The sequence below is a fragment of the Gossypium hirsutum genome, chromosome A07 (assembly GCF_007990345.1).
Source record: "Gossypium hirsutum isolate 1008001.06 chromosome A07, Gossypium_hirsutum_v2.1, whole genome shotgun sequence".
Lineage (NCBI taxonomy): Eukaryota > Viridiplantae > Streptophyta > Magnoliopsida > Malvales > Malvaceae > Gossypium > Gossypium hirsutum.
The window spans coordinates 23,414,323-23,441,924 of NC_053430.1; the positions used below are offsets into that span (position 1 = coordinate 23,414,323).

A 27,602-nucleotide genomic window follows, 5' to 3' on the forward strand; every position below is an offset into this window, starting at 1 on the left:
ATGGTTAAATTGCAAACTTTTTATTTTAAACGCTCAAAATTATAATTTATCTATAAAAAAACATGAGAGAAAAAAGATCAATTGATATATATATATATTTCAATTTTGGTTGTTGAGTATTTTCATCTTAATGCATCTCAAAAAAATTGCGAAAGATGAGTTTTTTTTTAACAATCTCATTATAGATTTTAATTATATATATTTTTTATGGTATAATATTTAGAATTATACATAGTTTCTCCCTAACTTATAAATAAGAGGATAATACGTTTTAACACATTCGAGCTAACATTCAATCGACTGAAAGTTAATAAAATGAACAAAATAATTGAAGTATCATAATAAAATAAAAAATTAAAAATATAATTCGGGGGCCAATAAACCCTAAAAAAACACTATGGGGAGTGGTTTGAGAGGAAGAAGAAAGAGAAAAGAAGAGAGCAGAGCTGAAGGGTTTACCGTGAGTTTCTTTAGTTAGTGTAGCAAGAGAAGATAGGTGTTTGAATAATATGATGTGAAGAAATTAAGTAAATAAAAATGAAAATATTTCAAATGGGATGTTTGATGTTGAAATGGTAATGCAAATACAAAGTAATTAGAGAAGGTACTTTCAGGGATTGGTTCTTTTGTAAAGAAAAAATGTTATATAATGTTCATTTATTCCCCTTTTGATGCAGCTGATCATAAACTGCAAATATTCATGTCAGAGAGCTGCAATTCTAGGCACTTCTCATGGCTAATGAAGTCTTGTTTTCCAAACCCAAATCACAAATCTTTGATAATTACACCTCAACTCCTTAACCCCACCCTCACCCTCTCCTCTCTCCCCGATGACCTTCTCTTGGAATGTCTTTCCAGGGTTCCTTCCTCTTCTCTCCCTTCCCTTTCCCTCGTCTGTCGCCGTTGGTTCTACCTCATCCTCTCCCCTTCCTTCATCCTCCTCCGCCGTCAACTACGCCTCTCCCACCCTTCTCTCTTCGCCTTCTCCCCCTCTCTCTCCGGTGTCTTCTCTGCCACCCTTTCTTTTCCTTCTCCCCGCCCTGCTGCTACTTGGGATCTATCTTTATGTCTACCCATCAACACTGCTTCACTTCACAGCCTCCCCAGGCTCGTTTCTATCGGACCCAGGATTTACATTATTGGTAGGAATTCCATGCTTAGATACAACGCTTGGACCCATCACGTTACTGCTAAATCCCCCATGCTTTTCCCTCGCAAAAAGTTCGCTGCCGCCGTGGTTTCCAACAAAATTTACGTTGCCGGTGGCGGTGGTTCCGGAGCTGCCTCCGCTGTCGAGGAATACGACCCTGAAACCGATACATGGCGCGTGGTGGCTTACTCGCAAAGGATGCGTTATGGGTGCATAGGGGCAGCGGTGGACGGCGTCTTTTACGTTATTGGTGGATTGAAAATCGGTGGCGCGTCTGGAAATGGAGCTGGTGGGATAGAAGCTCACGTGTACGCCAGTTCAATGGATTTGTTCGATGTGGAAGCGCGTGTGTGGCTACGGAGCAGGGCCGTCCCAGGTGGTGGCTGTGTTGTGGCGGCGTGCGCAGTAGCCGGATACGTGTATGTTCTAACAAGTCACGTGGTGGAACTTTCTTTTTGGCGGTTCGACGCGAGGAGAAAATGCGGCGGCGATGACAGCAACGAAGGATTTGGGGAGTGGTGCAAGATGAAAAGCCCACCGATGCCGACTCAAATACGGCTGGACGGCACGGTGAGATTTTGTTGTGTAGGGGTTGGGGATAATAAAGTGATATTAGTACAAGTGGTTGGGTGCATAGATGACTTGTTGAGAAGAAGTGGAAGGAGCCAAAGGGGTTTTAAAGATGGACTTGTATTGGTCTACGACAGTGGCGGGGGTGAGTGGAGTCGAGGGCCGGATTTGCCGGAGGTAATACGACGCGCCGCCTGTGTGAGTGTGGAGTGTTGATTGGCATAATTGCTGCTAACTTGCGCCTTTCGAAAGCTTTTGGTGATTTGTGTAGTATAAGAAGCAGACAAAATCATCGGCTGTAACATGGAGAAAGAAAAATGCCAAAAAACCATCGGGCGCCTAAATATTGATTATTTCTTCATCCAATTGATTTCTATTTTGATTTTTTTTTATTGGATAATTGGTGTCTGATTCAAGTTTGTTATTTATAAAATTTGGTCATTCTTTAATCACATTCTTCATATCTGCATGTGTTTAATTTGACTCATTTTGTCAATTTCGTATATCAATTATATTTCTTTAGTGAAACATTAGACTTCACATATTTTCAATAAATCTGATCACATAAAAAGTAAATAAAATATAAACATAATCATTTAAAAAGGGCCGATATCCCTGTCCCATGCTTTAAGTAAAAATAATAATAATAATAAAAATGCTCATGCAAGGTGGCTTCACTTCAATTTATGATTTCATTTTTTAAAGAAAAATGATTTCTTATTTATTAAAATAGTCCTTAGGTTGGAAACCTTTCATTATTATTCAGCTTTCACATTACATCTCCATGCCTTTCTGGCAAACTATAACAACATTATCTTATGTTCTTCATTTTATTATTATTATTTTAATTAAATTTTGAAATTAAATATTTTTGCCTCTAACGAAAGTGTAATGTAGGTTTTTTTTCTTGATTTAGTAATAAATTTATCCTTAAAAAATAGTTTTTATTATATCTAGCGATACTCTTACCTTGATAAATTCACGTATATGCTAGAATACAATTAGAAAAAGGAAATTAAAACTAAAATTATTACTGTTTTCAAAGAAAACAATGTGGATAAGAGTCATCACAAATCTCAGAGAAAAGAGAATGTGCTAAAACTAAAAATATCACGACTTTCAATAGAAACAGAGTGAATTAATATTTATGTACAAACTTTCATATAGTGGTGTCTTACGGAACGGAACTAAACCGTCATCAAAATTATCACGAAAGTGATTGAAAACAAAGCTGAAAAGAAAAAAGAAAAAAAAATCAAAAGAGAGAGATGACGCAAATTAATACTAGAATTTTCTTAAGAAACAATTAAAGGATAAATGAAAATTTCAAAAGGAGCATATAAAAAAAAAGTTAAAATGATTGATGAAGGGCTTATGTCCTACTACTTAGGTATTTAAGTGATGGCAAGAAACTGTATTTCTCAAGGAAGCTACTGTAAGAAAGTGCTTGAGAAATTCAACATGCTTGGGTGTAAACTTATCAACACCTGATTGGTACGTGGAGTTAAGCCTTCAAAGTATGAAGGAAATAGAGATTATTGAAAAAGTAAAAGCGGATTTGTATTTTTGTTATGGGCAAATTAAAATGAAAATGCACTATCTATATAAAAGAAAATATAACCAAAAAAGTTGCAAGCTTCTTTTTCTTACTTGATTTCAGGCCTTATCTAATGGAAAAGGTAAGATTTGAATGCATTCAACTCGATTGCTTCACAAAAAAATTTCATCAAAAGGTGAAACTTGAGGCAATAACCATGGGAAATATAAAATAGAAACCATGAAGGGAAAAGTAACAATGAACCTTGGTTGTCTTAAACCAATTACTCGATGCCTTTTGCAAAAGTTGGTTCGGCAACGATTCAAGGCAGCAGCTTGTTTTGTTTTGCTTCTTCTGTTAGGCAAGTAATGAAAGATTGACGCTTTGTCGAAGGAAGCAAATAGTCATCCATCCATTCCATGGCGTGCTTTCAGGATTATGTTGTTTGTAGTTTAAAGACTAGGCTTTCCCAAGTCAATTATATCCTGTATCAAACTGTTCATTATAGTTATATTGCGGGTTAGTTGCTATCCGAGTTTGAATTCAAGTTCATTCTACAAGTGGGGAAGCTGAAACATTCACTGCCCAGTACAATATTGGCAGAACCAGCTGTTGTCCTTTGCCTCTTTCGACTACTACCACTTCCCTCCCTAGAAGGAGCACTTTGCACATTCTACATGAATGACCGTACATTCATGTATGTGTCAATCTCTCTCGATAGACTTGTTGATTCGATTGATGGTGTAGACTCCACACTAGCTAGAGTTGTGCCTACATTACCAACAAGTTTTTCGTTAGCACCAGCAATATTTATAGGAGTGCTTGTGCTACCTTCTTGAATACCTATGGACTTGGAAGACCATGAACGAGGCTTCAATTTACCAAATGTATAAAAGTAATTCCTAAATTCCACTCTTTTCGCTACAAGAATAAGCCTGAGTTCGTCAATAGCCCTGTGTGGCCACTCGAACTTTGCAGGTAACACTAATTGCGTGTTCGTGCCATTCCGATCATCAATGGGTCGCCAACCATTAGAGCTCAAATCTAGAACAAAAGTGAAACACATTCCTAACTGTCAACACTTCCTCAAGTTTCAAGCTGTGACCTTAATGAAGCCTTGCAAGTTGAGCCCACCCTACTTTGCACGTAATAGGTCACTTTTGTATACAAAAGGTTTTGCTAGAGACAGACCATTTGATAGGGAATTCAAAGCCGTACCCAAATTTATTTTTCACTTACACATATTTGGAATGATTTAAGCGAAGGTTAGACGACCAATTTGAGATAATTGACTCACAGTCTTCACGAGGAGTAAAATAGAAAAGACCTAACGATCCTCCCCAATTGCAAGCCTTTAACTAGTAGAGATTCTGAAAGACAACAAGTAGTGGTGCTTCATTTCAGCGACAACAGTTTATGAAATACACGATTGCGACCCACCACGAGAAACCAGACAATTGCACGGGGGCTTATCCCATATTCCTCTAGTAGGTGGTAGAAGAATGGGTGAAAAGGAATGTGAAAACCAGCCCCCAACACATGTAAATAAAGTAAAAAACCCTCATTGATGTCACTTAACCTCCTTCACCCTCCACAATTGAAAACTCGTAAGCAAAATTGGGCAGTTGAATGCCTCACACAGCCAGGTGTCAACTCATCTCGTCGTACTTAGTGATGCAAGGATAGGTTTTCGCCTCCAGTGGAGTGCTAATCACAAGATCCTCCAAATACCTTAAATAATCACAGTCGGGCCTATCATGACCATTGCCACTACTACGACCACCTCCTCTTGTTCTAACTGTAGCTACCTACCAAACCTAGACTAACCAGAATAGTGATTTGGCGAATTTCAAAATTAGTACCTTTCTCAACGACACCTCTTTTGCAAAGAATTTGAAATTTAGATGGTTGTGTTGTGAAATAATAAAGAAAGAATAAAACTAAAATGTGATAGAAGATAGAGTGTAGAGAGAGTGTATCTTTTTTTTATATATTATATTTCATGAGTACATGAGCCCCATATATATAGGGGTTAAAAGTAACTCTCTAATTATTATAGGGCATGTAAAGGGTCATAACCTTTTATCTCCCATATTAATGGGGTATAGGAAAAGTCTCATAACTTATGGGGTATAGGAAGAGTTTTATAACTTATGGGGTTGATAATGACATCCACATAAATATTTCATAACACTCCCCCTTGAATGTTCATTATCTAATTATACATCGTTAAAACCTTACTAAGAAAAACCCAGTAGGACAAAAACTTAGTGAAGGAAAAGAGTACATAATTATACGCTTGATATGCTGCCTCATTAAAAACCTTACCTGGAAAACCCAGTGGGATAAAACCAAGGTTAAGGGAAAAAAAGTACAGCACGTATTAACTCTCCTTAATGGTTACATCACTTGAGATCTCGAAGGTGACGCATTCCAATGTAGTAAACAAGCTTCTGAAACACTGATGTAGGAAGCGCCTTAGTGAATAAATCTGCTAAATTCTCACTTGAACTGATCTGCTTAACTTTTATCTCCTTAATCTTCTAGAGGTTATGAGTGAAGAAGAATTCTGGTGCAATGTATTTTGTTCTGTCACCTTTGATGTATCCACTATCGAGCTGATCAATGCATGCTGTGTTGTCTTCAAATAAGACAGTTGTAGCTTCCTTTCCAGATGATAAACCACAATTATTCCTTATATGTTGGATCATAGATCTTAGCCATACACATTCACGACTTGCTTCATGGATTGCTAAGATTTCTGCATGATTAGACGAGGTTGCTGCAATTGTTTGCTTCATTGAGCGCCAAGAGATTGCAGTACCTCCATATGTAAAAACATATCCAGTTTGTGATTTTCCATTATGAGGGTCTGACATAAATCCTGCATCTGCAAAACCAATCAACTCTGTCTTAGATTTATTAGGGAAAAATAAACCCATAGTCTTTGTGCCTTGGAGATAACGAAATATCTGTTTTACTCCAGTCCAATGTCTCCGAGTTGGGCATGAGCTAAATCTTGCTAGCAAATTTACAGAAAAAGATATATCAAGTCGGGTATGGCTAGCAAGATACATTAATGCCCTAATTGCACTGAGGTATGACACTTCAGGACCAAGAAAATCTTCACTATCTTCCCGAGGATGGAAAGGGCCTTTACTTGGATCAAGTGATCTTACAACAATCGGGGTAATTATTGGATGTGCCTTATCTATATAAAATCTCTTTAGCACCTTTTCAATATACGTTGATTGATGCACAAGGATTCCTTCTTTTAGGTGCTCAATTTGTAACCCTAAACAAAATTTCGTTCTTCCAAGGTCTTTCATTTCAAATTCTTTCTTCAAGCACTCAACAGTCTTTTGGATCTCTTTAGGAGTTCCAATGATATTCAAATCATCAACATATACTGCAATAATTACATATCCAGATCCAAACTTCTTAATGAAAATGCATGGGCAAATTGGATCATTCTTGTATCCTTCTTTCAACAAATACTCGCTTAGGCAATTATACCACATGCGTTTGGATTGTTTCAATCCATAAAGGGATTTGTGCAATTTGATCGAATAATGTTCTCTAGAACCTGAACTCACTACTTCAGGCAGTTTAAATCCTTCAGGGAGTTTCATATAAATGTTAGTATCTAGTGGGCCATACAAATAAGCTGTTACTACATCCATTAGGCGTAAATCAAGCCCTTCTCTTATAGCCAGACTTATCAAAAATCTAAATGTAGTTGCATCCACCACAGGAGAATATGTCTCCTCATAATCAATTCCAGGTATTTGTGAGAATCCTTGTGCAACTAAACGTGCTTTATACCTTACAATTTCACTCTTTTCATTTCTTTTACGCACAAAAACCCATTTGTATCCCATTGGTTTCACACCTGTAGGTATACGGACTACAAGTCCAAACACTTCTCTTTTCGCTAGCGATTTCAATTCATTTTCAATTGCTTCTTTCCATTTTTGCCAATCATCTCTTTGTTTACATTCCTCAATCGATTTTGGTTCATAATCCTCTTTATTGTTTATAACATCTAGTGCTACATTGCATGCAAAAATATCATTGACATCGATTTGATTTCAGTTCCATTTTATACTGGACATGACATAATCAATAGAGATCTCTTCATTGTCAGGTACCTGATTTTCTTCTGAAACTATTCTTCCAGTCATGTCTATAGTCTCTTCAGGAGATCACGGTATAATCATTTTTTCTTTGATTTCGCCATCATTAATCTTTGCTCCTTTCTTTTTTCGAGGATTCTTATCTTTGGAACCAATTGGTCTACCATGCTTCAGGCGTGTATTAGACTCAATAGTAACTAGATTTTGTTCTTTTGGGACATCAAGTTTTATTGGAGCATTCACAGCTGGTATATGTGACTTAGTCACTTTCTTTGGGTCAGAAAATGTGTCTGGCAATTCATTAGCTAAACTTTGTAAATGAATAATCTTTTGAACTTCTTTTAACTTCTAAATCACATTGCTTAGTTCGAAGATCAAGATGAGCTAATGAAAACTCTTTCCAACTAATTTTCTTATCTAGCTGTTTGATTTCTCCCCCTAATGTTGGAAAAATTGACTCGTCAAAATGACAATCTAAAAAACGAGCCGTAAATAGATTCCCTGTAGATGGTTCTAGATATTTAATTATGGATAGGGATTCAAATCCAACATATATACCCAACCTTCTTTGAGGTCCCATATTAGTTCTATGTGGTGGAGCAATTGGAACGTATACGGCATATCCAAATGTTTTTAGATGGGAAATATTTGGTTCCTGACCATGAACTATTTGTAAGGGGGAGACTTTATGATAACTTGTTGGCCTGATGCGAATTAATGCAGCTGCATATAAAATTGCATGCCCCCAAGCAGTGATTGGGAGTTTTGACTTCATAAGTAATGGCCTTGCTATCAATTGAAGTCGTTTTATTAAAGATTCTACTATACCATTTTGTGTGTGAACATGAGCTACAGGATGTTCAACACTTATTCCAATGGACATGCAATAGTTATTAAAAGACTGAGAAGTAAATTCACCAGCATTATCAAGACGGATGGTCTTAATAGGAAAATCTGGGAAATGGGCTCGTAATCGAATCAATTGAGTAAGCAATCTCGCAAACGCCAGGTTGCGAGTTGATAACAAAGATACATGAGACCATCTACTCATTGCATCGATTAAAACCATAATGTACCTAAATGGTCCACATAAGGGATGTATAGGCCCACATATATCCTCTTGAATTCACTCAAGAAAAGTAAGTGGTTCGTTATTTATCTTAGCTGGTGATGGTCAGATTATTAATTTCCCCAGTGAACATGCAGCACATGTAATGTTTTGAAGAATTTGTTGGCTCTTCAATGAATGTCCACATGAATTTTCAATTATTTTTCGCATCATTATTGAACCGGGATGGCCTAACCAGTCATGCCAAAGAACAAAGTCATTAGTAAACTTCTGGTTTACTATAGCATGTGTTTCTATAGAGCTGATCTTTGTGTCGTACAAACCAGTAAAGAATGCAGGCAATTTCTCAACAATTTGTTTATTGCCTTGAGCAATACTCGTAATTTGAAGGAATTCACAATTTCCTTCGTTTAAAGTCTCAATATGATATTCATTTTGACGAATATCTTTAAAACTCAATAAATTTCTTTAAGACTTAGGGGAGTATAATGCATTAATAATTTCAATTTTTGTTCCCCTTGGTAATAAAATAATTGCTCTTCCGGAGCCTTCTATAATAGTTGTACTACCAGATATAGTGCTCACACTTTTTTCTTTCATTATTAAATGAGAAAAATATATTTTGTCTTTCAATATGGTGTGAGTAGTTGCACTGTCTGCTAGACATATATTTTCACCATTCATAGCTGATTGCCTTTGCGAGATAATGTTCTTCAAAGAAACAAAATAACCACAAAATGTCACACATAATAGTGAAAACAGGTATTCAAAGTTCAAATTACTAAAAGGTCTATAAAACAAAATTTTCACATAAAACATAGCACTAGTAAAGGTCATAACATCATTATTAAAGTTGCTAAATGAAACATAGAATAGTAGAGGTTTATTTTATTATTTATCGAAATTTGTGGCCTTAATAATTTCCTTCAGGGGTAGAAAGAAAATCAGCCACTTCTAAGTGGGTTGCATTGCCATCATCAAAATCACCTTCGCCATCTTTATACACAAGATTGGTTTCTACTTTCTTTCCCTTCTGTTTTATGGACTGCTGATAAAGACCAACTAGATGCTTTTGTGTGCGACACACACGAGACCAATGTCCTTTTCCTCCACAACGATAGCATACATTAGTCACATTTTCACCTTTTTCTTTTTCTTCCCTGTTACCATTTTTTCGATCCCACTTCTGGTAGGAATGTGAATTTTTAAAATGACCACCTCGACCATATCCATATCTATGTTAGTGACCACGCCCTCGGCCACGACCATGGCCACGCACACTACTATTTGCATGGTGTGTTTCTTTTAATTCTTGCCCATTGTGTAAACTCACATTCGCTTCAGGGAATGGAGCAGAGCCAGTTGGGCGTAATTCATGGTTTTTCATTAGCAGCTCGTTGTTTTGCTCTACCACTAGGAGACAAGAAATTAATTCAGAATATTTCTGGAAGCCTTTTTCACGATATTGTGTCTGCAGGACAATATTATTTGCATGGAAAGTTGAGTATGTTCTTTCTAACATTTCTGCATCAGTAATCTTCTCTCCACATAAATTCAATTGTGAAGTGATTCTGAACATGGCCGAGTTATAATCACTAACAGACTTAAACTCTTGCAATCTTAAATTCAGCCACTCATAACGAGCTTTAGGCAAAATCACAGTTTTCTAGTGGTCATATATTTCCTTTAGATTGGCCCAAAGAATTTGAAGGTCCTTAACAGTCAAATATTTGGTCTTTAGACCTTCATGGAGGTGATGGCGAAGGAAAATCATGGTCTTGGCCTTATCTTGTGTACTTTCTTCATTTTTCTCCTTAATAGTCTCACCAAAACCCTTTGCATCTAAGTGAATTTCAGCATCTAGCACCCATGATAAATAGTTATTTCCAGTGATGTCTAGAGCCACAAATTCGAGTTTTGTAAGATTTGACATTATAAAACTATAAGACAAAATATACAAGTCAATAATGTAAAATAAAGTATGTTAATATGCAAATGAAATAAAACATATGCAAATGAAATAGATCAACTTATTACCCTTACTTCACCTAAGCGTCCTTCGGCAATCTTTAAGGAAAAATTTGTTGGCCTTGATTTCTTGTATTAGAGACTCGTGCTGATAACGTGTTGTGAAATAATAAATAAAGAATAAAACTAAAATGTGATAGAAGAAAGAGTGTAGAGAGAATGTAGAAGAGAGAGTGTATCTTCTTTTTATATATTATATTTCATGAGTACATGAGCCCCATATATATAGGGGTTAAAAGTAACTCTCTAATTATTATAGGGCATGTAAAGGGTCATGACCTTTTATCTCTCATATTAATGGGGTATAGAAAAAGTCTCATAACTTATGGGGTATAGGAAGAGTTTTATAACTTATGGGGTTGATAATGACATCCACATAAATATTTCATAACAGGTTGGATGATTTTAGGGTTGAATATGGGTCATTTTAAAAAAGCCTAAAATTTGACGGTTCATTTCTTAATTAATCAAATTATTACAGCTCTATCCTCCCTATTGCATGGCAAAGTGTAATCGACAAGTTTTATGCAAGAGGTGTACCTAACAAGCTTTATCTCAAAGCCCTCATGTCACGCATGTACCAGATATCAGAAGAGTCACTTTGTAACTCTTCTTCGACCAGGTGAAGGACAAATTGTTATGGTATTCACCTCTACTCGATTCCCAGACCGACTCGATTCTCATACCAACCTACAACCCGATCAACGAAGCATAGCTCGCAATATATAGTTCGCCACTATACAGTTCATCTATATGGGTTCGCATCACCATGCAAGTGAACTCCTGTCCTGGAAACACATGTTAACCCTATAGTAGGATACGTGTTGACCTACATGTGGGCCTACCTAGCATGTCACATTCAAGAACTGTGTCATATAAATATGAAAATTAGCCTCCATTGAAGATAGACTTGCAGAAACACTCAACAGAGCTGATATTTAATAAGTTTAAAGTGAGTTTGAGTGTATGACAATGTATAGAGGATTCTTTTGGTAAGATGAGGAGACCTCACAATCTAACAAAATAAGAAGTTGTGGAGAGATGACGAAGAGGAAGATCAGGGAAGACTCTAGAAAAATAAATGTGATGGTAGGCGGTAATGAGGACACAATGAGAGGCTGAAAAAGATGAGATTTGCGGTCATTTTTGTGATTGTAAAAAGAATATTAAAGTGCCATGTTTGCCCAAAAAATCATAAGTCTCCAAATAAAACTTTTAAACCTCCATTTATAACCTTTGGAAAGAAATTATTAAAGAATAATTACAATAAGAAAGTGAGAATGAATATGTTAAAATAATAAGTTATAAAAGTGGGAGAAGTTACTTGTGTCACAAGCCGCGGATCAAATTCAATGACCATTATGCACAAAATGTCCCTTAAAGGTCAATTTATTAAACGGGGCCTATTTGGCCCACATGAATTGGCTCGATTCATAGAACCTAGAAGAAGCCCATCTATTTGAAGCATTGGTGGCCCAATGAGACACTTTAGTCAAACTAGAATTACCCGGGTAAATAGGATAAATCCTAAAAAGATAAAATTGTATAGAGTTTAAATTGTTAAGACTCTCAATTGTACATAAGTTATAAAATAGAAGTTTCTCCCTTCATTTGTATTAATCCTAGTGTATTAAGTTATTCTTGAGTTTAATATATTGAGAGCATCTAAACACTTTTGCTGCTATTTTCGTTTCGAGTTGCTTTCGCAATATTTTTCAATGCCGTAAAAAAATTCCAGAAGAATTCTCATCTTTTAAAAGCTATACTGATTTAGGTGCATTTGAAATGAAAAAAATTACCTAAGGCAGCACAAATTGTGAGACTAAATGTCTAGCCCCGTGACACTTGAACATGAATAACAAAAGATAAGATTTATGAATAATGAGTATAAGGACGGTTACATGAAAGTTACATTCACCTAAAATATTTTAGCACGAAAGATCTTAAGTGCAAATCCATTGTTTGTTCAACGACGAAATAAGTGGAATGCCCTTGTACATCAAAGAAAAGTTAAAAAGTGAACTTATTAGGAATATAAAATCTGTATTTACGCTTTAAAGCCAAGTTCTTCACGATATCTCAAAAGTGAAACAACCTAAGAACCCTGCCAACCTTCCAACATTCTTCTCAAAAGTAATTGTTCCCAACATGATGCTGTTCTCAAAGGTACTCTTATAGAGAACAATATTTTCCAGAACTACTATTGATAGAACAATTAGTAACCAAAAACAAGCATCTAAAGAAAAAGAAAAAAACCTTAGGTAACTGGGAACGAATAAAGGGGGAGCTTATTTTTTAGGCAAATATTGGGTAATATAAAGCTTTTCCTCACATTTTGCAATCCCCAAAGCTTTACATATACTGATGGCAATTACAAACACAAATTGATGTCATCCAGATATAATAACTAAATCATACAAGCAAAACCAGTTCCAACCTTCTTCTTCAACCAGGAATGGATGAATCACTCGAAGGTTCGCGCTGTTTCCAGGGGGTCACAAACAGTCGTTGAAACAAGTTCTTTGTACCACTCATTTTCTTCCCGGTAAATGAAGTTTGCATCTGCATTTTAAAGTAACAGTTCCCAATCCAAATATATAAGAATGCAAATAGAACCATTGACTGCAATTATGTTGAAATAATGATGAATCTGAGTCATGTAACTTGTAACAAAGTTCAAACATCAAACTTTCTAATTTCTTTATGGAGATGAGTGGAAGGTTCTAGGTTTCAGACTTGTATTAAACTACTTGCAACTTGCCTGATAAAAATACTTCACGATAATCATCATCATCATATACAAATTGGGGAGGATCTGGGGAACCGACTCCGACAATGGTGCTTCCACTGCATTATTTGGAACCGACTCAGATTTCACTTTAGAGCAATTAAGATAAATGTATGAAATGTCTATAAAAATAGATTTAGCCATCTTATTTGGAACCCACATGATATAAATAGAAATAAATAATCTGCAGAAACAGATGACAAACAATTCCAAAATCTACATCTTAAGGTGTTATTCTTTAAAAATGGTATATGAATTGGCTTATCATTTGATATAAGGGCAGATGGAATGATGGGTTTAAAGACTTGTCCGTGCTTTTTCCCTATCTAATATTGTTTAAGCACAAATATGAAATATCGGGTCCTAATTGATTCTAAGTACGATACTTCACAGTAAATACTAGAATGGACATTAAAATTTAAACAGTTGCCACACAATCTTGTACCTCCCAGACATAAACACGGCATCGTACTGCCCACGGCCAGCTGCAGTTACCCGTTGCTTTAGCCGTTTAAGAGATGGTAAGACTTCAAAAGCAGGAGGTTCTGCAAATAATAGAGATTCATGTAAGCAATTCATCTCTAATTCTATTACTAAGCACCAGGCAATTTTTACTTCCTCTTAGACTAAGCTTTATTATAAAATCAGAATCTAAATTTATTTCAAAAGTTGGAGTAAAGATATGAAGGAGGGATAATTTGATGCATAAAAGCTGCAAAATTGATGAATACTATAGTTTTTCACCACCCTCTTGAAATAAACTTTGCCTGATTATAGAAGCTTCAATTATGAGTAATTAATGAAGAAAGAAAAGGTGAATAGAAGATGCAGTTGATTCTTTAAGTACTCATACCTAAATCATTAATGCAAACATCTTGAGATATTCCATTCCTTGATATCTTCTCCAGCAATGTCAAAGGATCAACATTACTTGTTTGATCTAGTCGAAGACGCTGAAAAACCAGACCTTCTCTCAGATATAAACGATAACAAGCGATAAAATTAGAGCAGAATTTGTTTGCCAGTGACCTAATATTACCTTGTAAACTTCGGCTGTCGAACATGCCTCTCTAGGCTTTATAAGAACCATTGGGATGTCTGATGGAAGAGGATGGGATATATCTTGAACAAACTGGCAGATCAGCATATAGCTTATTATCATGCAAGTGTAGCAAAGGAGACGATAAACTTCATCCCAATTGAATGAGATTGCATCATGAGCTTGTGCAAGATCATAATAACTATAATATATGTTGCTCTAACTCTTTAATTTTCTTGAGGTACCCGCATTTGATGCTTATCTGGACTTGGTATAGGGTATGATCCTCTAAGGACCCTCCAAATACAATGGAAATCTTGGAAAAAAGTTGATCATACCCATGTCTGACACTCCCATACAAGTCCAAGTAACACAAACTACGATAAGAAAACAGATCTGAGCACAAATTTCACTCTAAAACAAATACAAAAAAATACACAACGCCTATGAGTCCTACTGCCAGTCCTAACAAAATATTAGGACAAATTCAGGTGCTAAAGAAACAAAGGAAGCTTTAGTTCTGTGCAAATTAAATGTGCATTAGAATTTGTCAAATTCAAAATTTTGAACCGGAATGAGAAACGACAGCACTAAAATTGAAGTTATCATCAGAGAAGGATTCTAAAACAGGCCTCATTACCTAACTCATAAAACAGTTAAAATATTCCCACATGTTTTCCAATCAAAGGACAAGGTAAAATATCACCATACCTCACCTCGACCAGTACAATAAGCAGCTCCATGTGAGAAAAAGAATGGAATATCTGAACCTATCTCGCTCGACCATTGCTGGAGCTCCTTTTCAGTTGCAACAGAACCATTGAACTGATTAGCGGCCCAAAGTGCGGTTGCTGCATTGCTGCTTCCACCACCAAGCCCTGCCCCAGTAGGCACCTTTTTATCAAGATGAACCTATCCATGTCATTCGAATAAAAAACAATATAAGCCAAAATAGTTTTGAAATACACCACAATTTTGCAGAAGCACATATATTCAAATAAAAATGTAAAATTTTGAGGTTTCATCTTGTAGCTTGCATCTTTTACCCAAAAGAAGTTGGAACTGCCAGTTTTCTTCCTGTAGAGGTTAAGGGCTTTAATAATCTGCAACAAGGAAGAACAAATTTAGGAACACAAGAAAAAAAAGGCGGCTGAATGAATTGCAGTAAGTTCGAAACCTCACCAAGTTTTTATCATCAAGGGGGACACCAGAGACATTGGTTGACAAACGATCCTTGGTTTTGGATGGTGACAAAGAGAACTTAATTACATCCCCGAGACTAATTGTCTGGATCCACAAACAAAGCGTAAGGATCAAATTCAGGCACTTTTGGGGTCAACTACGAGACTGAGTTCAATATATATATCAATTAAGGGAAAAATACAAACTTACATGAAAGAGAGATGCTAAATCATGATACCCATCTTCCCTTTTGTTGGTAATTCTCAAGAAAACATTAATCTATACCAAAAAATTAAAATCAAAAGTACGGGGGGTTGCAAATTTGCAATTGAAAGCATAAAAAAGATTTCAATTCAAGCCAAACCAGAAAAAATTACCTTACAAGGTGAGAACAAAGTAAGCCTTGAAAACGGAGCTTCCTTGTCCACTTCATCTGCTAACTTGTTTAGCCTCTCATCAGGGTCATATACAATCTAAACAAGATAAAAATTAATAGAACCCATGAAAAATAATGAACTGTTTTTTTGGCCAAAATGAAAAATAATTAATTAAGGCTTCAACTTTAGAAAACCAAAGGAAAGCAAATAAAGAGTAAAGCAAACAAGAACCTCTAGCTGTTTCTTGGATGCTTTGACAAATGGGGTTATTTGAAATTGAAGCTTTGATGGGGGAGTATTTGAGAAGCCACAATTTTTGAAGGCAGAAGAGAAGAAGAGACTGTGATTACAGAGCAAATGAGAGGAAGCCATGGATGTTCAAGACAGAAGCTTTGTAATCTTCAAAGCACATGAAGAAATTATTCAAATAATTGAATTATTAGAGTGGGGATACTAGGATACATCATTTTTGGTTTAATTTACTGAACAATTTTGTTTAATTGTTTAAAATAAAACTTTCAACAAATTGTAAAAAAATCATAAATATTCAAATAATAATAATAATAACATAAACATTTTTTTTTATAGAAAATAGCATAAACATTTATTTTATTTTATAGATTATAAGAAATAAATATTAAAACATTTGATATTGTGTAATTATATACCAAAAACTTTGAATGTGGTTCAAATGTAAACATGAGATTTTAATTGTGATTCGATTGCACATATTTAAATGAATAAATGCATCTATTTATTTTAATATTAGATATATATATAATTATTTTTATTGCAATATATAGACTTAAAATTGTATTATATTTGTAATTGTGTTAGTAATTTATAAAAATTGAATTAAGTTAATATTTTATGTATAAAATTACACAAAATTAAAATTTATGTATAGCATTAGATACTAAACTAAGGTTCATATGTAGTTTTAAGATTTACCCCACTAATTCAATTTTATCCTCTTATATTTTAAATTTCACACTTTAACCCCTACACTTTTCACAACCTTATAATTTAGTCTATATCTCAAATTAACATCTCTCAATATATAAATTTCCTTCTATATTCAACTATCTTCCCTACTATCATTGATAAATCACATTTTATTTACTTTGAAAAATCTACTTGTATATTTCCGAAATAACACTACTTATGACCTAAGGGGTTTAGGTATGTTATAGACTAAACCTAAAAAACGAGCGCTTGCTTAATTGGTTATTTTTTTTTGTTATTTAAGTTGTAAAGATTCAACTTGATTTGGACTTGAAAAACTAAGTTACTTATTTGATTTGTTTTGTAAATTTAAATAAATCGATTCAATTATCTCTAAATTTTAAAAAAAATATTGAGTTGAATTGAATTTTGGTCACCGTTAGATAAAAAAGTGATATAAAGCAATATGGAGTAGTTGGGATTTTTTATATAGTTCCTTTTATAATTTGACTTGATTTTATTATTTTTTAAGACATTTTACTAACTTAATTGATTTAGTTTGTGTGACTTGACTCGTGACGCTAAATAAAATTTTATATTAGTAATAGATAATATTCATATGCAATTAAAAAAGCATAGTCTATAATGCATATTGTATTCTATAATTTAAAAGAATGATGTGATTTATGTTAACGAGGATTAGAAGTGTTAGCAAAGGTTGAAGTCTTAGAACTTTGTTGCCCACACTTGATTCCCATTTTAATCGATATACATTGAGAGTTACTTTCCAACAACTAATAGAAAGTGATTCCATTGACAATTGGTAGGAAAATTCATGTAGATGAAACCCTTTAGAGTTACTTTTCCACAAGTGATTCCGTTGATAACCATTAATAATTAGTTGGGAAGTTGCTTTCCCATGTAAATGAAAAGTGAGAAGAATTTATTAGGATAAGATTAGCCTTAATTTTATTTGTATTTAGTATCAAGATAATTTCAAGTTATATATACAGTATATGAATATTAATATACAAATTATTTTTCAAATGTATTCATGTAACTGATTCAACCAAAATTTAAGTAAATCATACTTTATGGGTTAACTCAAATATTTATTAATAATAATGATTATTAAAAATATTGCTATTAAATATTTAATTTAAATATTTATTAATAATAAAATTAATAAACATATTAAAATATAATGGTAATCTTGTAAACTATCATTATATTCACGCTTATTAAATAAGACTAAATAAGTGCATAAGGGTAATTTTATAAACTACAATTATATTTTCAAATTCCCATTATATACCTCTAATATTTGAATTGGGTTTAAAAATAAAAAAAATATTATTTGAAAGATTTTTATATTTCTAAAACTTCTTATATTTCATTTTTTTTAAAAATTACTCTTATTTAAATATATATATATGAGTTTTTATTATATAAATCATAAAATATGGAAGAATTTATTAAAAATTATTAGAATCTAAATCTTATTTATTGAACAAATTTTGAAAATAAAACTCATAAATATTAATAAATATAATCCATTAATTTCAAAAATAATCCAAAACATTACATTTAAATATATCTTATACAAAACTTAATTAAAAAACAAATATAACAAAAATTCTAACTAAATTATTCTTTTAGATAATATCATAAACTAATTTGAAATATTTTAAATAAAAAATTCAATTTAAATCCAGCATGATGAATATTAGCAAAGCTAATAGATAGTTTAACGGATAAGGGAAGGTCGACATTAGTTGAGATGTTTAGACGTGTAAAAATATACGACAAGTACATTCCAAAAGGCAAGATGAGAGTGCTAGATAGCTTCTTGCCAATTCTCTTGGTAATACCATTAAATAAAATTAGAGCAATATTAGGACCCCTATTACAATGAAAACAATCAATCCACCAATAATTAGTAGATCAAAGAACGACATATTTTAAAATAGGACACAATATCGATGTGATAGTATGTAACACTCCAAAACCCGGCCTAAAAGTTTAGACCGAATTTCAGAGGTTACATTGATCACCGAAGTGGTTGTAGGAAAATTTTGGTTCAACACGTGAGAAAACAAACAGTATTTTGGTTACGTAAAAATTTTCAGTTAACAAATCTCGATATTCCAAAATACATTTGTTCAAACCAAATAACGTCTACTTGCAGTTACCACAAAGTTCCATACCACAGTATTTAAAACAGAACTTACAGTCCAAAACCGATTACACAAAAAAAACTCAAATTTACAGAAAACACTTTATTAACTAGTTTAGAAAAAAACGTGATGCTTTCGAGACCTCTAGCATGCTGAGTCTGAGTTCCAGAAAACAGAAGTGTACCTGAAAGAGAAAACACTAAGGGGGTGAGCTACACAAGCTCAGTGTGAGTTCAATACGAGACTAATAACAGAATTACATAATTCAATTCAATAGCGAAATAGACTTACTTATATACATAGAGTCAGAAAGTAACCTTGGAACCAACGTCCCAACAGAACGAAGCAACTCAAGCACTCCAAGTCACACACAGACACTCAGTCACAAGTGTTATTTAGTCAAATAGAAAACAATCAAATAATCTTACACTCAGAACACTCAAACAGATGAGTATGAATGCATTCAGATAATAAAAACCCACCCATCCAGCCAAAACACCTCTCCATTCCCGAATCACACCCCAAAATAGTTGTTTAAGCTCATCTAACCAAACACACCACATAGGATCTCGAAAGGCCTATTCAACCCTACACACCATGTATGCGGACTAAACCACTCAGATATTAATACGCAGCAGGGCTGGAGTATATGCAGTACAGTGCAATGCGGTAAGCTGCTGTACAGACATGTTGCAGTTTAAACTACCAAATCATATAATGGTACGTAGCAAAGCTGACATATATGCGGTACAGTGCGGTAAACCGCTGTACGAATATGTTGCAGTAAACTGCCAAATCATATCAGAATCAGTCTTCCTTCTCTTTACAACCTGTTAATTGATCACCGGCTCAAAGCCTGCTATATAATAATCTGCCAACGGCCTACTATTCAGGTACACCACGTACTCATTATACTCATTTATTATTTATTCTTTAAGCATTCAATGGATGATTACAACATTAGATCAAAGTCTAATAAAACATGTAGTATGTAAGAAACCGTTATAAACATAAAAAATAATAGCATGAACTTACTGGACTGATTTGCTCTAACAGACAAAGTACAAGGACTACTTAGCTCCTTTGTCCTTTCCACGATTATCAATACTTTCTTGATCTAAAATAATAATTTCATTCAATTAACTAATAACAACAGCAAAATTAACTTATCTTCTGCTAATAAATTATTTCTGACATTTTTATGAAATTACCCCCAACATTTTACTTTTATGCAATTTGGTCCTTAGGCTCAAAACTTGCAATTTAACCATTTTCATTCAAATCTAAGATTAGTTAAACATTCAAGAGCTTCAATTCAGTCCATATTTGCAATTATTTCACATCAAGTATAAGTACTTTTACTATTTTACATTTTAGTCTTTAAATATTAAGGTCATCAAAAACTACTTTATAAAATAGTTCTAACTAACAACCAAACTTAATATTCTTCCATAAAACTTCAAGAATAACTCAAACTCATCAATGGTATAATCCAAAATGTTTGACAGTTTTACAAATTAGTCCTCGAATTTGCTAGACCAAGCTAATACGAGCTTAAAAACATAAAAATTACTAAAAATTGGCTAAAAAATCACTTACAAGCTTGAAGCTTTGTTGGCCAAACCCTAAGGTGTTATAATGGAGATTTCTCCTTCTAATTGATATTATCTCATTTTACTTAATTTAATCTTTATTTGTTTCTGATACGTGATATTTGTGACAGGTTTTAAATATTTATAATGAATCGTTCTTGAAACTAACTATTATCACGGTGAAGGCAAGTGTACCTATCGAACAGTAGTATAGCTTTAGCAAAACCGGATTATCAAACCCAAAGAAACTAAAAGTACTAGTATCAACTTTCTTTTTATTATCTAGCCTAAAAAAATAAAGGGGTTTTGTTTATCTAACTAATTACTTAAACTAAGAAATCACAGAAAAGAAATTTAGAGAAAATACTTTTTGGAAAACTCGATTGATTGAGACAATACCTAAGGAAAAATCCACCTAGACTTCACTTGTTATTTGACTCTAAATTGGACGATTTATTCATTCAACTTGTTCCGTAGAGATCCCTAAGTTATATTATTATCTCTCTCGAGACTAACAACGTCTAACCCTAGATTGAATAATTGAAATCTCTTTTTAATTAACGCCCTAGGGTTGCATTAACTCGATCTATGGATCCCCTTATTAGGTTTCACCCTAATCTGGTAAAATCTTGTCACCCTATCTCTAGGCACGCAACCAACTCCGCTTAATTATGACAAATTTACTCTTAGACAGGGTCTATTCCTCCTCTGAATAAGATCTTTAACTTGAATCAATATCCTAGAATATCAAAACAAGAATTAAGAACACATAATTAAGAACAAGTCAAATATTTATCATACAATTCAGATAATAATAACAAGATCCATCTTAGGTTTCATTTCCCTTAGGTATTTAGGGGTTTTAGTTCATACTAATGAAAGAAAACATCTCAAAAGAATAAAAATAACAAAACATAAGAAAACCCAAAACTCCTGAGGGAATTTGAAGGGAGATCTTCAGTCTTGATTGTGAATGAGGCTTCTGAGATGAATCGATCGGCTTTCCTTGAGCAATTCCTTGCTTCCTCCTGTGCGTCCCCCTTCTTCTCCTCTTCTAAGGTGTATTTATAGGCTTTGGAATGCCTAAGAGCCCTCAAAAAGTGGCTTTTTTCGAATAGGACTTTGCTTGGGCTCGATAGGGACACGCTCGTGTGGCACGCCCGTGTGCGATTGCTTAAGGCCGTGGTCAAGGCTGTTAAATGGGCACGGGCGTGTGATCTACCCGTGTAAATCGTGCTTTGACCTTGCCAAAGGGACACGGCTGTGTCGTCTGCTCGTGTGAGGAAGTCTAGGCCGTGTTGATTTCGTACGTTGGCTCATTTTCTCCGTTTTTGGCCCGTTTCTCGTTCCTTTCACTCTTCTATGCTCACCTAAGTATAAAACATGAAACTAAGGCATTAGGAGCATTGAATTCACCAATTTTAAGGAAAAATCATCTATAAAATGTGCTAAGCATGGGATAGAAATATGTATAAATTACGGTTTATCAACTTCCTTCCCATTTTACCCTGTAATTTACACATGAATTTCTAGCTAATTCAAATTCAAAATCATCCCCTAACCTCCCAATAATATAATTCCTATTTAATTCCTTTATCTTAGCTTTATTTATCTTTTTAGTAACTTTAACTAATGGAAACCATATTTTCTCATCCTTTATGATTTAATCCTTTTTACTTAATTAACAATCTAAATGATAAAATTACTTAACTAAAATTTAATACTTCACTAATAAACTCGTAAATATTAATTAATTAATTAATTAATCTTTATGGTTCGACACATCGGAGTTGTAGTCTCAAAACCATTGTTTTCAACACCACTGAAAACGGATCGTTACATGATTGGTTAGTGGTTCACATAATTTATGCAAGCCATTCCTGCGGCTCAACAACCTCTACCCCCTATTTTGCCTTCTATGGCAACCCCATGTTCTCATATGACTGAATTAGTTCAACGGCCCTCGACCGAAAAAATCAAAAAGCGTGGTGTCAAAAAATTTAGAGGTAAAACAGATGATGATCCAACTAGGGTTGAATATTAGCTTGAAAATATCCCGAGGGTTTTGATGAGACAGTATGTTCACCTGATGGTTATCTCATATGTGTTGTATCATTGATTAAAAATAAGGCTTATAGCTGGTGGTTGACTTTAATAGCGGTTGTACTGAGAGACAAAGTTAACCGAGATTTCTTCAGATCTGAGTTCAGAAAGAAATACGTCATCAAATGAATGAAATAAAATAGGGAAATAAATCTATAGCCAAGTACGAGCAAGAATTTGTATAGCTCAGTAAATATGCTCGGGAAATTTTACCAATCAAGGAAGAAATTGAATCCGTTTTGAAAATGGTTTAAACGATGAAATTAAAATGTTTGTTGGTGAATAAAATTACAAGAATTTGTGATATTATCTGAACATAAACAAAAGATGGAAGAAATATGTAACAACAAGAAACCAAATGAAAGAAAAGTTTGGGATTTTGATAAATGGAGTTCATCTAGACTGTTTTTGCACCTCATTCAAAGAAATTAAAGGAAGCTTTTAGCCGATTTAATTTGCTAACTAGGTTTTTGAGTAAAAAAAATTATGGCAAAATTATTCAAAATTTCAGTCAACACCATAGGGATAGTGTCGGTAGTGTTCGTACTGACCCTAGACCTGTATGTGAGCATTTTGGGAAATTATATACTGGTGAATGTAAGACCAAATTGGGTGCATGTTTTTGATGTGGATTTTCTGATGATTTCATGAGAAATTGTCCAAGAAAAAAAAAGAGATAATGATGAGCGGTGTGTAAAACAATTGTCTATGCCTAAGAAAGGTATACGTCCTGGTGAGAGCAATAATACTGAAGCTAATAGTAGAGGGACCAAAGACATAGCTGTTAGATTTAAAGCTAGAGCACCTGCTCGAGCATATGCTATCTGAGCTAGGGAGGAAACTATCACGCCTAATGTTATTGCTGGTACATTCTATCTTTTGATGTTATTGTGCATGCACCAATTGACCCTAGGTCAACTCACTCATATATATGCACTGTATTAGTGACGGATAAGAATTTACTTATTGAGTGAACCGAGTGTTCTGTTGAAAGTGTTCGCTGAGTATACATGGTTATGACTTTTCTATAGATTTGAGTTGTTACCATTTCACGAATTTGATATCATTTTGAGAATGGATTGGTTGGCATTACATGATGTTATGGTGAATTATAGACTAAAACGAATTGATCTGAGATGTTAGACATGTGAAATGATTACAGTTGAGTAAGATAGATCAAACAGTGCTACAAAGTTATTTCAGCTATCTCTGCACAGAAATTGATTCAAAAAGGCTGTGAAACATTTTTGACTTATATACTTGATACTCAAGAATCGCGATCGAAGATTGATCAAGTGCCAATTTTTAGCGAGTTTACTGACGTGTTTCCTAAAGAATTACCGGGATTACAGCTTGAACATGAGATTGAATTTGTAATTGATGGGACTACTCCGATATCAATTGCACTATATTGAATAACACCAGCTGAGTTAAAATAACTTGAAGCACAGTTGCAATAGTTATCAGATAAAGGTTTTATTCGGTTTAGTGTATCTTCCTACGGTGCACCTTTATTGTTTGTAAAAAAGAAAGATGGGTCGATGAGACTATGTATCGATTACAAGCGGTTGAATAAAGTCACAATAAAGAATAAATATATGTTCACAATAAAGAGTAGATATATATTGCCCTGATCGACATCCTATTTGATCAATTGAAAGGCGCCACAGTGTTTTCAAAAATAGATATCAGATCTAGCTGTTATTAGTCACTAGTTAAAGACATCGACGTGCCGAAAACTTCTTTTTGAACTCATTATAGCCACTTGATAAACCGTAATTTATACATATTTTTACCCCATGTTTAACGCATTTTATGGATGATTTTCCATTAGAATTGGTGAATTCGATACTCCTAATGTTATAATTTCGTGTTTTATACTTAGGAGAGCATAGGAAAGCAAAAGGAACAAGAAACGGGCCAAAAACAGAGAAAATGGGCCAAAGTACGAACTTAACAAGAATCGAAGCACGACTCACATGGGTATAGTACACACCCGTGCCATTCTAACAGGCTCGAACAGGGCCTGAAGTAATCGCACACGGGCGTGTCCCTGCCGAGCCCAAGTTAAATCCAATTCGGAAAAGGCCACTTTTGAGGGATCATAGGCATTACAAAGCCTATAAATACACCCTAGAAAAGGAGAAAAGGACACATGAAGAATAGGGAGTAAGGAATTACTCCAAGGAAGCTGATTGACCCATCTCAGAAGCCGGATCCATCATCAAGACTGAAGATCTCTCCTCGATTTCCCTTCAGGGGTTTTAGGTTTTCTTTATGTTTTGTATTCTTTATTCTTCTGAGATGTTTTCTTATTTAGTTATGAACTAAATCCCCTAAATACCTAAGGGGAATGAAACCTAAGACGAATCTTGTTATTATTTTCTGAATTGTATGATAAATATTTAACTTGTTCTTAATTATGTGTTATTAATTCTTGTTTTGATATCCCGGGATACTGATTCAAGATAAGCTCTTATTTAGAAGAAGAATAGACCCTGCCTAAGAGTACAATTGTCATAATTAAGTAGAGTTGATTGCGCGCCTAGATATAGGGTGACAAGATTTTGCCGGATTAGGTTGAAACCTAATAAGGGGATCCATAGATTGAGTTAATGCAACCCTAGAGTGTTAATTAGAGAAAAGTCTCAGTTATTCAATCTAGGGATTAGACGTTATTAGTCTTGAATAGGGATAATAACATAACTTAGGGATCTTTACGGAACAATTTGAATGAATAAATCGTCCGATTCGGAGCCAGAATAACAAGTAAAGTCTAGGTGGATTTTTTCCTTAGGTATTATCTTAAGTCAATCGATTTTTCCAAAAGCAATTCCCCAATTCTTTTTTCTGTGCGTTCTTAGTTTAGATAATTAGTTAATTAAAACAACACCCAATTATTCTTAGGCTAGATAATAAAAAGACAGTCATTACTAGTACTTTTAGTTCCTTTGGATTCGGCAATCCGATCTTGCTAAAACTATACTACTGTTCAATAGGTACACTTGCCTACATCGTGATAATAGTTAGTTTCAAGAACGATTAATTATAAATATTTAAAACCTATTACGAAATAAAGCGATCATGTTTTTGGCACCGTTGCTGGGGAACTAAGATATTAGGAACACTTAATTTTTATTACTTTAGGCATTTATTTTTCTTGCAATTTAATTTAATTTTTTATTATTTATTAACTTACTTTTTCCTTCTTTTGGCAGGTTTTCATAGTTTATGACTAGAAGAAACCCATCGGGACCATTACTTTTTGACGAAGAAATCGATCGCACAATACTTAGAAACTAAAGAGAAATAAGGCGAAGCTTAAGATACACGGAGAACGAGCAAGAAGATGATACTCAACCCCTAATCGAAGAGATGGCAGAAAACCAAGGCAATCAGCTATCTCCTGCAATTGCGGCTAACCAAAATCCTGCTCCATGCAATATGTATGATTGTGCTAAACCCTCTTTAATAGGAACTGAATCGAGCATAGTTAGACATGCTGTAGCTGCAAATACTTTTGAATTAAAACCTAACACTATTCAAATGATACAGTAATTTGTTCAGTTTGATGGTTTGCAGGATGAGGATCCCAACGCTAATTTAGCCAACTTTTTAGAACTATGCGATACATTTAAAATCAATGACATTTTGATGATGTCATTCGTCTTCGGTTGTTTCCTTTTTCACTGAGGAACAAAGCTAAAAATGGTTGAACTCGTTACTATGAGGGTTGATTACTACTTGGGAACAAATGACCGAAAAATTTTAACTAAAATATTTTTCGCCGGCTAAAATGGCTAAATTACGTAATGATATCTCTCCTTTTATACAAATGGATTTAGAAACACTCTACAATACATGGGAGAGATACAAGGACCTTCTGCGAAAGTGCCCTCTCCATAGGTTACCGCTTTTTCTCTATGTACAAACATTTCACAATGGTCTGAATCCTTCGACTCGGTAAATAGTTGACGCAGCTGCGAGTGGAACCATCAATAATAAAACATCAGAAGATGCCTATGAGTTTATAGAGGAGATGCCACTGAATAACTATCAGTGGCAAGTCATGAGGACAAAGCCAATGAAAACAGCCGACGTTTATAACGTCGATTCGGTCACCATGCTCTCTAATCAGGTAGAACTCTTAAATAAAAAGATTAACGGTTTTCCTAATTCTTCACAGGTTCACCCAGTAATGCAGTGCGAAGCAAGTAGCGGTGGAACAAACCATTCGGAATACCAACCTTATGGCCACAACATGGATAATGAGCAATTAAACTACATGGGTAATAATCCTCGACCTCAAAACAATCTATATAGTAACACTTATAATGCAGGTTGGAGGAACCACCCCAATTTCTCGTGGGGCTGTCAAGGAAATCAAAGACCACAATATCCTCCGGGCTACCAACAACCACCCTACCAACAGGAAAAGAAGCCAAATCTTGAATAGATGCTCTCAAAGTTCATATCAGTGTCAGAAACCCATTTTAAGAAAACCGAGACAGTACTGAAGAATCAACAAGCGTCGATCCAAGGCCTTGAGACTCAGATAGGCCAGCTTTCCAAATTAATCTCCGAATGACCACAAGGTAGTTTGCCAAGTAATACCGAACCTAACCCAAGGGAACAGCTCAACGCAATTAATATTCAAGATGATGGAGTCGTTGAGCCTAAACTAGAGCCGAGGCACAAAAATGTAGTAAGCAAAGGTCAAGGTGAGGTAGATTATAATAAAAATAAACTAGTGACTGTCGAATATAAACCTCGTGTGCCATACCCCAACGCAACAAGGAAAGACCGCTCAGATGAACATTTTGGTAAATTTCTTAAACTCTTAAAAAATTACACATTAACTTACCGTTTATTGAAGCTCTATCGCAGATGCCAAACGCAATGAAATTTT

General features: G+C 34.5%; 2 protein-coding genes and 1 non-coding gene across 3 annotated transcripts; 1 reads left to right on the forward strand and 2 right to left on the reverse strand.

Annotated features, from left to right (window-relative positions):
* Window positions 1-271: 271 nt before the first annotated feature.
* LOC107953241 (F-box/kelch-repeat protein At5g26960) lies at window positions 272-2,169 on the forward strand. Its single transcript, XM_016888479.2, has one exon. The coding sequence runs from the start codon at window positions 650-652 to the stop codon at window positions 1,934-1,936; it is 1,287 nt and encodes a 428-aa protein (XP_016743968.1). The 5' UTR covers window positions 272-649; the 3' UTR covers window positions 1,937-2,169.
* A 10,407-nt stretch (window positions 2,170-12,576) lies between these two features.
* LOC107953242 (4-diphosphocytidyl-2-C-methyl-D-erythritol kinase, chloroplastic) lies at window positions 12,577-16,391 on the reverse strand. Its single transcript, XM_016888480.2, has 11 exons — window positions 16,108-16,391; window positions 15,877-15,972; window positions 15,710-15,778; window positions 15,500-15,604; window positions 15,364-15,420; window positions 15,029-15,229; window positions 14,318-14,410; window positions 14,132-14,231; window positions 13,724-13,823; window positions 13,252-13,337; window positions 12,577-13,052 (listed from the first exon to the last, which is right to left on the reverse strand). The coding sequence occupies exons 1-11, from the start codon at window positions 16,246-16,248 to the stop codon at window positions 12,955-12,957; spliced, it is 1,146 nt and encodes a 381-aa protein (XP_016743969.1). The 5' UTR covers window positions 16,249-16,391; the 3' UTR covers window positions 12,577-12,954.
* Window positions 16,392-26,495: 10,104 nt separating this feature from the next.
* Window positions 26,496-26,602, reverse strand: LOC121203882 (small nucleolar RNA R71). Its single transcript, XR_005898815.1, has one exon. It is a non-coding gene; the product is annotated as a small nucleolar RNA R71 (small nucleolar RNA).
* Window positions 26,603-27,602: the final 1,000 nt, after the last annotated feature.